Here is a 14,165-nt window from a genome sequence, read left to right as displayed (position 1 = left end):
GAGACTTCGTTCCACACAAAGCCACTGCCCGTAACGCCCCGTCTCCTCTCCTCCTCCTCATCGGCGTCCCTGTCGCCAACCTCCTTGTCCGTAGCGTAGAATCGCTTCATGTCCCCTCCGGCTGAGAACTGCAACAACAACAACCACAGCATTTACAGCGACTACTCCACTGCGACTATTGTTGCGGTCACCACCTCTACACCTACTACCTTTTTATCCGTCAACACTTTCGAGAAACGATCATCCAGTTGGACCTTCCGTACGGCCATAGGGACCTTATTGAACCGCGCGGAGTCCATCACGAATCTGCCAGAGGTTCCTCATCACATTCTGAGGCCCTACCCGTCACTACCTCTCATCCTTATCCTCATCAGCTGCCTTTGACGTCGCCGTCTTCACGACACTACTATTGCTTCTTGAGCCCTCACTGGCCCTACGGTCAGCAATGCCCTTGCCCTTCTTAGGGTTGGACTTCTTGTTGGCTGGAGCCATCACGGTAAGACACCGGAAAAGTGGCAAATTATTCCACACTCATCACAGGACCGTCGCGCGCGCCATTCTGATCGATTATCAGCGCAGTTTGTTTTAGTAACGGCAATCCTTCGCTTCACCATCAACACCATGTCATTCGATGCCGCTCGAATGGTAAAGGACTTCGAGAAGACCTCTAGTGATGTTTCTGGTAGGGACTAGCTCGTCTCGGCCTATACATTTCCCTCTGCTTCCCTGCGCGCGACAAATGAGGTTAATCCCCCATCGCAACGGGACTTTGTTGATCTGAATAGTCTCGCTTCAACTCTTGATATCAGTTGTTAATTGTCTCAGTGATCAAGCAGAAGCTGAACGGTATCCACGGCAAGCTGAACACGATGAAGACGAATATCGAAACGGCCTCGAAGCGGACCTCATCTGTATCCGACAGTGAGGACCCTAAGATACTACCACAATCACATCGATTCCTATCAGAGCAACGAATATCACATATCCAGGATATTATTAGGGAGCATTTGAAGGCCGTGACAGATGCAACTCCTGCTGCCGAGACCGCTGGTAACGACCTGTAGTCAGCACTGCTCTTCGGGGCCACTGTTCCCTCAGCGATGTTGATTCAGGCAAAGATCCCAAGAGTTGAGACGAGGTTCGCCTCGGCCTCTAGGGGAGAACACTATATAAGACTTCGACGACGAGGGCGATGATATCCTCCTATGTGTATACATGAACATCCTTTATGTTGTTGGTCTTCACTATTAGCCTTCTCGTGTTGTCAATGACTCTAGATATAGAAGTTCCCAGTGACGGCTAAGCACCTCTGTGCTGTGGTATAGCCCGTCTTCCTCAGGGCTCCAAGTAGGACCCAAACGTATCGTTGCTACAACACATCCTCCGAGGAACGTGGGGGGCAGCTACAATGAGGCTAAAGGATCTCTGGAGTAGTCGGCCGGCTAAGACGAGGGTTGGTACTACTGACCCCGATCCCCCACTGAGGACGGCAGCCATCCCGTCCCCTCCTCAAGCTCGGCATGGGGGCTTATCCAGGTGTACCGGACGATCACATGGAGAGCCTCTGAGTACTACTTTGGGGGAAAATATCGTGGCTGTGGTCCTGCTGCACCATTCAGGCGTCCTCAGCGTTCAAGGCCCTCTCTAGGTGGTAGCAGGCTCTGTAACATGAGGGCGAATAGAGGAGCCCATGAGAGCAATGGTGGATTGGAGGTCCATCCAGTTGACCGAATCGTCCACACTGAACATACTGTCGATAAGGAGACGAAGTGATCGTGAAGTGCAGCTATGTAGTGGATTAAGCCGAACCCAAGTATACTTGTTGTGGATAGAAGTAGTAGGTTTATGAAGTATGTTTATGGAGTAGCCAGTATTAATTCAACCTGTCCATGGACCTCCGAGCAGCCTATCTCTATCCCAATAGGCACGACTGGCTATATCCGAGGAATGGGGAAGTAATAACCCTGTGATAACCTTTCCTATGCATCAACTCGTTGTTTGGGATGTACAGCTACTCATCACAGGAAAATAGCATGCAAGTATCGACTCAGATCTATGTAATAATCCTGCGTTCAAATACGTGCGAAGCTATCTCTAGGCACACACCCCATGCAAGTCCCATGCATATATTCATAGTCTTATTCTACTCCATATTTTATCCTCGTATTTTTTGACCTCGTAGGCTCTATAGCCGCTTCCATGGGAGGGGAGGTCCGCTCATTGGTATCAGTCCTGCCAGCCGACCGGTAGTTTTCAAAAGGCGTTCAACAGTAAGAACCAGAACTCCATACCTCGGTGGGATGTCAGCAGATTAGAAGCGCCATTGAATACATTCCTAGTCGCGTCGATAATTTCTAATAGGAGTTCTATATTCCTCCTCCTCCACCTCCTCGACCAGTGCAATACTACAGGTTGATGGCAACAACATAGTTGAATCATACTTCATAGCAAACACGAGTCAGTCAACTTCACAATGAAACACACAAAATTGGAATAGTGACACTTTGAGAAATACCACAACTGCACAGTGAGCAACGGCGACAGTCTTGTCATCATCGTTCTCGTTGTTGTCAACGTATACTTTTGGGCTAGTCCGAAAATATCCAACTCGGGTATAATGAAGGGAACGAATAGTAATAATAAAAGGCCATTGAGGCCTAATTCTCGTTATCCAAATTATTGATAGAAACGAGTCTTACGGCCAGCAGTGGAGTTCAAGGAGCTGCCCGAATACCGGCTAGAGGAAACCCGCGTCGAAGCTGAGGCTTCGCACGCCATGTCAACCAGCGCTCTCACAGTACGGCGCTTGGAATTCATTCGGGCTCCGACTCGATCGTACAAGTGTTCGAGTTGGTGCCTATCACGGGACCGACGGCCGTCAAGTAGAGCAGGTAGTTGCTGGGCATAAAAGTCCACAAATGTAGCATTCACGTCGTTGTCACAGTAGAGCCGTTCAGCCTCCATTCGTAGACCACTAGGGGCAGTCCCCACGTCCAACTCGGCCAGGAGTAGCATCACCTCACACCCATTGAGGGTGTCAACCGTCGAGAATCGGTCCGTCTCGGGATGCACCTGATCGGCTATCCAATAAGGAGTTCCATCAGAACTCAGTCTCCCCGATGGACGTTCCGCAACAAGATCACGGATGAAGTCTGAGGGTACTGAACCACCTCCAGGACAGTCGAAGACCTCAGGACGGCAAGTGGCCACTGCATTCGCCAGTCTTAGCGCTCGCGTACGGCTTTCCTGACGTGTAGTGCGCCCCTTCAAAGGCTCAAATATAATCCCTCGAATGACCGGATCGACATAGCACTTCGTGAAGAGCAGAGCGATGATCCTAGAGAAGAACGAAATGAAAACAACGCCAATGACTTTAAGACTCACCCGATGCTCCACATATCAGTTTTCGAGTCACAGGCGTCCACATAGACCTCTGGCGCCACATACGGATGGGTACCACATACGCGCCCTTGCGTGTTGGCAAAACCGAAGTCTATGAGCTTCAACACACCATTCTTGGCGAATATGAAATGCTCCAATTTGAGGTCCCTATGGACCACTCCAGCTCGATGAATATGTTGGACGGCTCGCCACACTTGTGCTAATATTTCAGCCGCCTGTTCAGAGGTGACCACCTTCCTCCGCCGTTGAAGCCAGGCATGGAGATCTCCCTCTCCTCCGTCGATGAGCTCCAACACCATCCACACACTATCACTATCCTCATACACCTCATATAGTCGGCAAACGTTGGGATGTGGCTCTATTTGGAGCATGGCCGTCGCTTCGGAGTAGAGCAAATCAGAGGCGTCCTTCTCGGCCAAGGACTTCTTCTTGATGCACTTCGCCGCGAAACGCTCCCCCGTGGCCTTCCGCCTGGCGACATACACCGAGCCCGAGAACCCTTTCCCGAGCAGTTCGCCGATTTCGAAGTCTGTGGTGATCCGTCGTCCTTGGTGCACACGAGGATCATTGTGCCGACCACCACCATCACTGAAGAAAGACTCGGCCACGGCGGGCTCCTTGACTTGCCCACGAAGCTGGCGTAGGGTCACTCGAGGTCGACCTGAACGCTCCGTAGGTTGACGACTTTTCTTCGATTTAGCGGTCTTAGGGGATAGAAGGCTGAAAAGGCCAGAAAGACAATGACAAGAGCCTGTGTAGGGCATACGTAAAAACAACCTATGAGGAGTCTATATTCCAAGACTACATTAGCGGTGACCCGTACAGCAGCATCTGAGTCGACCATCAACCAACAGAAAGCTGCCTCTGCTGGCCGCAGGCCGACTTCACGTCGTAAGTCACAACAGTTCGAAATTGAGGACATGTTCAACGCAAGATGACCACATTGGGACAACACACATGAACAAATCAGAATGATGTCGTTGTCGCCTTCACACACACAGGCAGCGCCACCTCATGCATCATCACTACTACCCCGAACGAGTGCATATATAACATAGCCGGCATACATGACCAAGAGAGAGGCGCCCATCTGCTTGTTAAGGACCCAATTGTTCAGAATCACTGTCACCAAGAACAGCAACAGAACCAATGCCAGAATGGCTATGTATTGCGGTAAGGTGTCCTTGGCGTCAGGGAAGAGCACATGTTTCCCCATCGCCAACTTCAACGTCCATGGTATGCCAAGGCCAAGCATAATATCAAACACGTTGGAGCCCACGGCATTCGACACGGCCATATCTCCCTCACCTTGTTTGGCCACCGCTATCGAGCCCAGTGCATCGGGTACGCTGGTGCCCGCCGCCAGGAAGACCAGGCCCATGACCAACGAAGGGAGGTTGAGCAGGCAACCCAACCTGTTGCAGGCGTCGACCATTAGGTATGTCAAAGCCCCTATCCAGAATATTGACAGACCAAATAGGATCCAATAATGGGATGGTCCAGGCATGGTGTACTCCCAGAATATCAATAGTGGATCTCGCAACCATCTCCTCCACCCTTTGAGCTCGTCATCTTCCTTATCTACTTGGGCCGTAGTGTCACCACTCTGGCCCGACCCAAAGGCAGGAATGGACGACAGTGACGGTCGAAAGCTTCCAATAACCCCATCCTGCGAGCCGAAGTGATGGAGCTCGGTGGTCGCAGTACGGCTCTTCATTCGGAACTTGTTCACACCGTAATGGTACGACACTCGTCGGGAAGGAGGGTAATACACGGACTCACGACATGAGTGCCGCCTCACACTCCCTCGCCTCGTACCCGGGGCCTGATCCTCTTCCTCTGTCTGGTTGGGCAACTGGACCGGTAATTCGGAGTCAAGACCACCAGTACCACCATCCACTGGTCGAGGACTCACCACTGGTGACTTAGGGTTGGTCTCCGGGATAGGTACACTGTCACCACAGGCGACAACCGGCCCGACCTCTGTCTCTTGGGCTCGGGCACCGACCTTGGCCGCAATGGCCCCATTGTACTTCATAAATATGCAGTATACTATATAGGAGCACACCAGAAGAAGGGCTTCCCAGATGACCACTTCCTCATCTAGCAATACAAGGGACATTTCTAGGATGGCCACGACGTAGAAAATGGTGTCCCTTACGAGAGGGTACCAGTTTATCTTCAGCGACTGTCCAGCAAACAGACAGGTCGCACCAATGATGACCAATATGTTGAATATAGCAGAGCCAATGATCGTACCAACACCACCTTCGTTAACGATGAAGAAGGTGGCCACCACCGAAGTGAAGAGCTCAGGTGCGGACGACCCCGCGGCCATGAAGGTCGCACCAGCCACGTCCGGTGAGAGACTGAGGGCGACCGAGATGCCCTCCAAGGCGATGACGAAGTAGTCGTCACACATCGAGCCGAGGGCCTTGAAGGTGTATAGCATGAGTAGAAGCGAGACGATGAGGTCCAAGGGGGCCTCCAAGGAAGACGTGCCTGGAGTGTCCGTATCGCAGTCCATGATGCCGGTACAGGAACAGTCACCAAATATCATGCCCAGAATAGAGGCCTCATCCTCAGCACCACTGAGCCGTCGGACCAACACGCCAGTGGGGGCATAATCAGGGAGTTGGGGCATGACCATAGGCGCTCCCACCGGGACCAAGGTCCAGGCGAGAGCCCAGGTGTATCTAAAGGGTAAGCAATAGAACATCGTGGTGCACTGATGGTCACTTACATGATCATAGAAATGAAGCGTCCTAAGACAAAATAATGTCACTAACGAACACTGAAGGAGAATGATTCCAGTAGCGAAATCACTGAGGGCGTCCCAAGACGGTGGTCCCCACACACGATGATTGAACCACTTCCCCCTAGTTGTCCGAAGGTAACGTGAATAACCCTGGGTATGCGACCGACTGAATTCATTGTATTCCTATGACTCCTTTGGCTCCAATGAGATGCGTTCGAGTCCAGAATCTGGCATTCTACTATATCAGCGCAAGTTCGATCTAGAGGGACTCTGGTGCAGTATGCGGAGTTGGCCCATCACGAATGAGACCATCAAAAGAGCTTTTAATGATTCGTTTAGGACCGAGGGAAAGAGGAATTGTACGGTGGAAATTGCGTTGTTCAAATTGAGGAAACTCAAGATTGTATAAGATGGTCAAGATTCTATCTACTCGACAACTCCACCAATGTCACTTCCTTCTCTGGCCGGACCTAATGCGGCGATACGAGGGCTTGCATTTTGTCGTACATTACGCTACGTCTACCGACGGTTCAGTGCAGTTGCTGAAGGGCCGACAAAAGAGGTCCCCAAGTTGACCATCACCCCTCTAGAGATCGCCGGCTTGCCAGGTAGGGCCCCTCTTGTGTGGGAGTCCACATACCACAATTTGGTCTCAGTACTAAAGTTCAAAGGGCGAGTCATGATCATAGACACTGTGGAGGAGGATGCTAGGGCCGCTGATGCATTCGATAAGGAGACCCTCTTGGGCTTCGATAGTGAGACCAAACCCAGTCTGGTCCCTGGGGTCACCAACAAGACCGCTATCATACAGGTCCGTGGCTAGACCAAGGTAGCTTACTAGCGTTACTGTTCATCAGATTGCCTCTTCTTCGGTCTGCGGTGTGTGGAGGGTCCGACAGTTGGACGTATTGCCGCCCACGTTGACCAAACTGCTGACTGACCCATCCATCACCAAGGCTAGTCAAGGGGCCACCTCGGAGGTCACCACGGTCTATCGGGAGTTTTCTGGTACAGGACCGAACCCTCTTCCAGTGGCACCCTTCGCTTTGGGACAGGTCTCAAGTGCCAAGGGTTCGTCGATCTGCACTTGCTGGCCATGGGACTACGCTGCACCCCACGGAGCCTACAAGGCCTTTGTGCCCTCTTCCTCCATAAACGCTTACTAAAGGCGGAGAGGATATCCAACTGGGAGCAGGTGGGGCGTGGCCCTCTGGTCACCAACTCACCATCGGGTCGAGTAGGTACCACTGAGCCCGAGCCAGCTAGAGTATGCTGCCACTGATGCTTGGGTATCCAGACAGGTTTTGGAGGCTATGAGGGCCGCCTTTTGTGTGGACAAGTACTGTACCAAAGCTGACCATCACATACTGGTCCTTTCAGGCTTAGTTTTGAGAGGGCGGTTAATCCTGATGACCTTGGATTGGTCCCAAGGACCCCAGCGTCGATCAACCAACCATTACGTGTACACCTTGCCCCTGCTATCACTGGTCCAAGCCTGTCCAGATACCCTACCAGAATAGCCCATATGTGGGCCATGCTGGGCCAGTGGAGCCCACATCTACCTCGAAAGCTGGTGTGAAGGCCTTGGCAACCCTATGTGTGGAGCGAGCCTACGTCCTTACGGTCGAGTCATTCGAACCGGCAATGGGTACGGACCCCTGTGGTGGCGGTATTGGTGACAGTAGTTGTGTGCTTGTTTTTAGGAGGCTTTCGTTGTTGTTTGAAAGTGAATCTACGGCATGAAGGCCGACCCCACGTACTACAGTGTCATTCCAACGAGGTCCTCTCTGCTCACTCAGGCCGCTGCCCCTCACGGTCCTTCTCAGGTCCATACGTCTATTAGGGCAGCGCAGGATGACGCCGCTGATGTAATGTTGACGGCGATAAACCAGCTCATAGGAGGACCCCCTGAGGGTATGATGACCAGCACTACTGCTGACTCGGTGACATGACCGTTTCTGATGGACCGAGGCTTTGGTTGGAGTAGGGCCATGTGGAGGTGGTCTCATGGTTTGAGATTATTGATCTACTGCTCGTATGGAACCTCAGCTATCAGTCTCTTCGTCGTCGCCATTGCTATTGAGGATGCTCAGTGCCTTGGCGGTCTACCAGAACAGGCTCTCTGATGAACTGGCCAAGACGGAAATTGAGTGATATGGGATGATGGTGTGGTGGGCATGGCTTTGGTGGCAGGTACGAGGAGGACCCTCCAAAGGCCATCACTACGGCCACAAGGATCAGTCTGCAACAACGACGTGTTGCCTATCGAATGAGACTCATTGGGGACTGCTACATTGCTGATCTCGCGGCCCTTCAACGGACCTTCTCACAGTGTGTGGACACTAGTGGGTTGGACCACGGGGGTGGCTCCACGGTCAACGATGGATTCTTAGTCACACCACCACAGTCGTCGACCCCTCAAGGAGCGGTCGTGGTCCCACAGACCCCTATAAGGCTGGACAGGCCACATGTTGAAGGATCGAGACCAAGCTCGTCGGTGATGTCCCGAGATGGTGTAGGGTCGGAAGGGACAGAAGGCCCATGCACCACACCGTCCCCGCCCGGGTCCACCAGCATCTCTACTGCCTCTTCGGAAATGGTAGTAGTGTATTGTAGGCACTCGAGGCAGTGTATTCCCTTAGTCCATGCAAGAGCACAACTCTGATCAGTGCCCTTCTCCCATACTCTCAACTCGGCGGCAGTCGACACGTGGCTCGGGCAGTGGTAGAAGGTCCACTCATAAGAAGTGTGAGGTGTCAGGGTGCACGAGACTGGCCCGAGGGGTGGGCCCTAAGGGTCGTAGATGCGCCTCACATGGTGGAGGTCGACGGTGCTTTTGTGGTCGAGTCGCTCGAGGGGCGTCCAACTACTGTGGTACTCATGGTGGGGGCCGTAGGTGTCACCAAGAAGGCTGTTCACATGGGGCGGCCGGGGCCAGCGACTACTGTGTGACCCATGGAGGAGGGAAACGGTGTACGGTTCCACAGTGTTCTAAGGCCACCTGTGGTAAGTCGGACAGATGCTTCGAGCACGGTGGAGGCCGCCGATGTGGTCATCTAGGATGTAACCGAGGAGCGGTAGGTATCACCGAGTACTGCATTAGGCATGGTGGCGGCAAGAGATGTGAGTTTGAGGGTTGCACCAAAGGGGCCGTCAGCGGTGGGATGTGTGTGAGGCATGGTAACATGACCAACAGGACTCCCGCTCGGATCATACAAACCGTCAAGTCGTTGCCGGATACTGCAGTGGTCTCGCCAGGGCCCATCGTGGCTCAGAGTTTCGGCCAAGTCCTGAACAAGCCATTCCTAGGTCTGAGTGGTAGTAGCTGTAGCTCAGTAGTCAGGAATGAGTAGTGATGATATTTTTGATGTGCGTAGTGTGACTATATTTCAGAGGCATCATGCAGGCCATGTTTCATCCTATACATGTTGTGTTGTGGAGCTCAGTTGGCTGGTCTATAGAGTTAGTTGGTCTAACGGCGCAAATGACCGTTGATACTAACTCGGAGCAGTGGTCGGGGTCGTTGAAAGAATCAAGATGGGATTGCCAGCCCATGAGGAAAAGATCGCGTTATCACGCAATAAAGTCATCGCTATCAAGGAGGGAAGTATCCGCCTAACTATTAGACGTTGGTGCCAAAGTGGAAGTCTCTCTCACTATTCGTAATGATCATGTTGGACGCCGTAGATCCCGCCTAAGGGTCCGCCGTATCGGTGTGAGTAATAGCATCTTAACGGGAATGTCCTCGTTCATCGTGGCATACAATTGAAGTTAGCTGGTATGACACCAGTGGTGTCGGATCGCCCAAATCTTGTATATAACAGATACCAACACATCGTGTCGTTACGAGTATCTCTCCGACCCATACTATCCTTCTGGACCGAGTAGAGTGAGACCCCGATTGGGCAACTCTGATACTAGGAAGGCAGGAACGACTTGACAGATGAGCTATTGGGTCAACATCCCTCTAGAGTCTCCGAGGTCCCTGAAGGGATTTCCTTTTGATGGGGGCCAAGACTGCCCAAGACTTATCGGACAATAGGAAGCCCAGAACACTTGGTGGTCTAGGCTTTTCTTTGAAGGGGAATTCTTCGAAGGCTTCTGGGTACAACCATGTTGTGCCCAATTCGAGACTACACTGCTTAGGTCATGCTCGCTATGATAGGGTCTATTGCCCGCCTTATACGAGTTCACTGCATCCGGATCGTCCCAGTCGGTGAGAAGGCGGAAAATCACTTACTAGGATAGGAACACCCTCCTTGCGTAATTACTTGTTATTTTCTAACGCGTTGTGTATTGTTTATGATATCTGATGTGAATGATTGAGTTCTCCATTCACAAAACATGTTCCTGGTCAATGGACCGAATTCCATCGGGCATAAACGTTGATGCTCAACACGCGGACGTGGCTTCCTATCAGGACGTTAATAACGGGAAGCGCCGCACCCTCACCCACGACAGATGGAAATCATCGAAACAAATCGATTTTCCCAGCGGGAAATCATTGAGGAACTCTTTAGGCATCCTGTAGGTGTTATTCTAGTATGTTCTCTTTATGCGATTCGTACTTAAACACAAGTGGGGAGTAACACAGAGGATAACACTATCTGTGACGGACTAAAACCGACTACCATGTAGAGATTCCAGTCATCTACAACATAACAACATAAATCTTGACGTGGCCTTCAACTAGCCGGAATCGCAGACATACGATAGCGTAGCAATTCCTAAGTGATATGAGCTGATACCAAGAGGGACGACCTGAGCCCCACCTTAATCTCTTCGTGGGACAACTCCCCGCTCAAGTCAACGAATAGCGTGGCCAAGCGATCTATGTTGTTGGTTACGATGAGTATGAACAGCTCGAATGCTTGTGTGCCTCGGAAGATCGTTGCTTTTTGTTTCTTATAAACCTCGATCTCCTTATCGAAGACTCTGCAACACCATCATTCGGTGACGATAGTCATGAGCTCATGAACTCACTTAGGGCAGTCCTCGTACCATAGGGTAGGATGCTGGTGGTGAACAACATGGAAATCCGCTTCAAAAGTCTGAAGGAATGCGACATCTCCACATACATTCGAGATATGAGGAGTAATAGGATACATTATAATGACCATCAAGAATGGTGATACTCGTTATATAATCATTGTCGGGATCCCGCGGGTCCACCCAGGCATGCCAAGTGTAGTTAATCGCAGCCTAAATTGAGTCCAGTCGGAGGGACACCCCAAGTAAAAGTTTACCAGGAGGGTGGTGGCCTCGATGTGAGGATACACCCAATACGCGACAGCGAATCGCCAATCTAGCATCAACAATGCTAACATGATGCCATAAAAGGCAAGAGTACCTGACATGGGACATCAACAAAGAGTCGAGACTTCGAACCGACCCTTCAACTGCTTCCAAGCCAACCCTTTCTCCCCACGCATATAAAGATGCCAGCTTACACTCAGCCCAGACCAGAACCTACTACCACTCATGTCATAGCACAGAAAAGCCTCTCCTCAACCACATACTAGTGGCAATGTGAAAATTCTAGAAAATTTTGGGAAATTCTCATTGGTTTCAGTACACGAATTTTTACATGAACTTCTATGATTAGAGAGTAAACTCCTAGGCTCAGCTGAGGGAAGCGAACGTATATTCCAACATTGCTTCTCACAGATAGAACTTGGCTAGATATAAGATGAACTGCCTCGGATGGTTACGATCGAATTCCATTGTGGCCGAATCATCAAGGAGACCATTATTGTACCTGTGTCGGGATTAGCAACGACATCTACTCCTATGAATGATCACTTGTGATGAACTTTGTTATGTCCAATTTTGTAACCCTCTGGCACTCCTCCATAGAACATGAAGGCTCCCCATTCGATGAGTCTATTGAAGATCCTCCAAGAGCCTCTAAACATTGGCACTGAGGAATGGGCTTCTATATGAACCTGGGAGTACCATGCCCAGCACCCTGATGATGATGGCTTATTACGATAGCATGAGTGTGAGCGAAGAAGCTGAAGTACGGTCCAAGACGGAATAAATGGTAGGCGACGAAATGTACAGGGTTCACTATGAAAACCCCTTCATATGGTGCTGACTTCTCTTTGAAAAATATGCATCTAATACAAGCCTGTCCCTGAGATCACAGCAATACTTAACCTACGTCAAGAATATCGGGATAACAAGAGCAAGCACGTAGGTGGGCAGATACACGTATAAGCGTTCTTGGCTCATAATCGTTCGAGCCACCATACGTAAAATTCCTCGTCCTGAGTGCGAATGTAGTAGAGGTAGTAAAAGCTCACGAAATCCACCTTTTTCCTTCACAGTTTGACGCCACGACTGGGGTGTCAACACCCCCCAGCAGAAGCGATTGAGAAGTGCATATATCAAAATTGTCGTGGCGATGAGACTCGCAGTAAGGGGGGCCACCACGAGTAGTAATGCACCACAGAAAAGGCCCACCTTAGAGGGACTACGCTTTGGAGCCTTTCGAATCTCTGAGGGACAAACCTAAGACCAGTACTCAGAACCACCGGTTACCCCTAGTCAAATAGAGCTTGTAAAGTACGATAGCTATGAGATGGGTAATGACCAGGACCTGAAAGCCAGATGGCTGACCAGGACTAGAAGGCTAGCACTACCGCAGCCTCGATTGGGTTCTTATCGACGGCCAATACCAATGCGGTTGTAACCCAGTAGAGTGCCACGGGATGGGGTATTCCACACACGGTAGAGCTCCTAGACGTTAGGTGTTGACCATTGCGACTGTTCAGGGACAAACATGCGAACATGGTGACCAAGTACCTGACCAAGACCACTGCCCTGTGTGACACCATACATAGTGTCACCAGAGTGAGCCGAGGAGCAATGGGGAATATCTATCCAAATTTTTGCTTGTTGTGGAAAGGTCGCTCAAGGTCTGAGCCGTGTGTAGAAGTCGAGTCTCTGACAAGAACGGTGATGGTCGGGTTTCGAGTTAAATTATGAGTTTTACCACAACTCTCCAGACACAAAGTAGTGACGAAGACCCACGAGACTAGCCAGTTCAGGCCAACGACAACGAGCGGCAGATGATGCCTACGAAAACATGATAGTTATGATCCTGAGTAAGGTAAACAATTACTCATAGGTGTGGTAACGCTTTACGAAGAACATGTCTTGTAAACTGCGCTTATCGAATGCCACGGCCAGACCGGTAGCAGTCACGATGAACCCCATAACGGAGAGGATATCGAAGGGCGGCGAATATATCATATTGGGCAACGGTAGCGGCAAAGCAGCAAGTCCTACTAACATCCAGTGTGGGGGGGGGGGGGAAAGTATGCACATGGTCAACTGCATGCGTGGCCGACGATATGAAATTTTTGAGGAAACTTTGGGAAATTCTCATTGGTTTCCGTACATTTCTACCCCATTTCGTATATAAACTCCTATAATAAGTAAGGAAAATTCCGAGCTCAGTTGAGGAAAGCGAACATATGTCACAACACCGCTAACATCATGGATTCGACAATGAAGGACCACTACGAAGCATGCATGGTGAATGCGATACAATTCCATGATTGAGCTCGACCCATGCGAACTGGAAGTATAACACCCCTACGACGTCTTCCTACGTTAACAGTCGGCTTGTACAGAAAAAGGCTGGGGCTATTTGGGTTGTTGTGAGCATGCCAAGACAGGTTGTAGAATCACCAAGAGTGGGTAATGGATTAGGATGCTCCACTGACATTGTGTATGCGTGCTTGCTGTCGCATGCGTGCTGCTCCTTTGTTGTGCGTGCGGGGAGTGGTTATACTAGTCGTTCGAGTGGATTACCACTAGCAAGGATCTGTCAGTTGGTTCTTACCTGAATACTTGTCTTCCGTATTGGTAAATCTACAATAGTGTCATCATAGCTAATTTCAAGCATGTCTGTGCATGCTGACTACTGTTGACTCGGAGGGCTTGAGTACCAGATCTGGAGGGGGTGGTACAGCACTAGCAATGGAAGGATCAGTAC

At 50.7% G+C, this 14,165-nt stretch overlaps 8 protein-coding genes across 8 annotated transcripts in view; 4 read left to right on the top strand and 4 right to left on the bottom strand.

Annotated features, from left to right (window-relative positions):
• The window catches only part of Pmar_PMAR003412 (hypothetical protein), a gene marked incomplete at both ends in the record, with an annotated part of 1,751 nt that extends 1,259 nt beyond the window's left edge, over positions 1–492 (bottom strand). The window contains 2 exons of the mRNA XM_002784112.1: positions 210–306; positions 353–492. Coding sequence (XP_002784158.1) covers positions 210–306; positions 353–492 — 237 coding nt within the window. The remainder of the gene's footprint in view (positions 1–209; positions 307–352) is intronic.
• A 129-nt stretch (positions 493–621) lies between these two features.
• Pmar_PMAR003411 (hypothetical protein) lies at positions 622–1,064 on the top strand (the record flags this gene model as incomplete). Its single annotated transcript, XM_002784111.1, has 3 exons — positions 622–682; positions 826–921; positions 967–1,064. 3 exons carry the CDS (start codon positions 622–624, stop codon positions 1,062–1,064), a joined length of 255 nt encoding a protein of 84 aa, XP_002784157.1.
• A 1,612-nt stretch (positions 1,065–2,676) lies between these two features.
• On the bottom strand, positions 2,677–4,166 carry Pmar_PMAR003410 (serine/threonine-protein kinase, putative; the record flags this gene model as incomplete). Its single annotated transcript, XM_002784110.1, has 2 exons — positions 2,677–3,337; positions 3,385–4,166. The coding sequence occupies 2 exons, from the start codon at positions 4,164–4,166 to the stop codon at positions 2,677–2,679; spliced, it is 1,443 nt and encodes a 480-aa protein (XP_002784156.1).
• Positions 4,167–4,414: 248 nt separating this feature from the next.
• On the bottom strand, positions 4,415–6,121 carry Pmar_PMAR003409 (conserved hypothetical protein; the record flags this gene model as incomplete). The annotated part of the gene is made up of 1 exon (XM_002784109.1): positions 4,415–6,121. One exon carries the CDS (start codon positions 6,119–6,121, stop codon positions 4,415–4,417), a length of 1,707 nt encoding a protein of 568 aa, XP_002784155.1.
• A 484-nt stretch (positions 6,122–6,605) lies between these two features.
• Pmar_PMAR003408 (3-5 exonuclease, putative) lies at positions 6,606–8,314 on the top strand (the record flags this gene model as incomplete). Its single annotated transcript, XM_002784108.1, has 8 exons — positions 6,606–6,768; positions 6,817–6,971; positions 7,018–7,168; positions 7,216–7,355; positions 7,402–7,499; positions 7,541–7,735; positions 8,004–8,103; positions 8,210–8,314. The coding sequence occupies 8 exons, from the start codon at positions 6,606–6,608 to the stop codon at positions 8,312–8,314; spliced, it is 1,107 nt and encodes a 368-aa protein (XP_002784154.1).
• Positions 8,315–8,776: 462 nt separating this feature from the next.
• On the top strand, positions 8,777–8,943 carry Pmar_PMAR003407 (hypothetical protein; the record flags this gene model as incomplete). The annotated part of the gene is made up of 1 exon (XM_002784107.1): positions 8,777–8,943. A coding segment is annotated over one exon (167 nt), but the record flags the coding sequence as incomplete, so codon positions are not given.
• Positions 8,944–9,067: 124 nt separating this feature from the next.
• Positions 9,068–9,287, top strand: Pmar_PMAR003406 (hypothetical protein; the record flags this gene model as incomplete). The annotated part of the gene is made up of 1 exon (XM_002784106.1): positions 9,068–9,287. A coding segment is annotated over one exon (220 nt), but the record flags the coding sequence as incomplete, so codon positions are not given.
• Positions 9,288–10,749: 1,462 nt separating this feature from the next.
• Pmar_PMAR003405 (conserved hypothetical protein) lies at positions 10,750–13,459 on the bottom strand (the record flags this gene model as incomplete). The annotated part of the gene is made up of 16 exons (XM_002784105.1): positions 10,750–10,887; positions 10,933–11,095; positions 11,144–11,211; positions 11,267–11,362; positions 11,407–11,510; positions 11,553–11,629; positions 11,826–11,918; positions 11,963–12,105; positions 12,150–12,279; positions 12,324–12,429; positions 12,475–12,660; positions 12,704–12,761; positions 12,805–12,967; positions 13,012–13,108; positions 13,158–13,240; positions 13,287–13,459. 16 exons carry the CDS (start codon positions 13,457–13,459, stop codon positions 10,846–10,848), a joined length of 1,782 nt encoding a protein of 593 aa, XP_002784151.1. The 3' UTR covers positions 10,750–10,845.
• Between the last annotated feature and the right edge of the window lie 706 nt (positions 13,460–14,165).

The sequence above is a fragment of the Perkinsus marinus genome, assembly GCF_000006405.1.
Source record: "Perkinsus marinus ATCC 50983 genomic scaffold scf_1104296935302, whole genome shotgun sequence".
NCBI lineage: Eukaryota > Perkinsozoa > Perkinsida > Perkinsidae > Perkinsus > Perkinsus marinus.
Note: the sequence above shows the minus strand (reverse complement) of the source record. Positions and strands in the feature narration are given on the sequence as shown.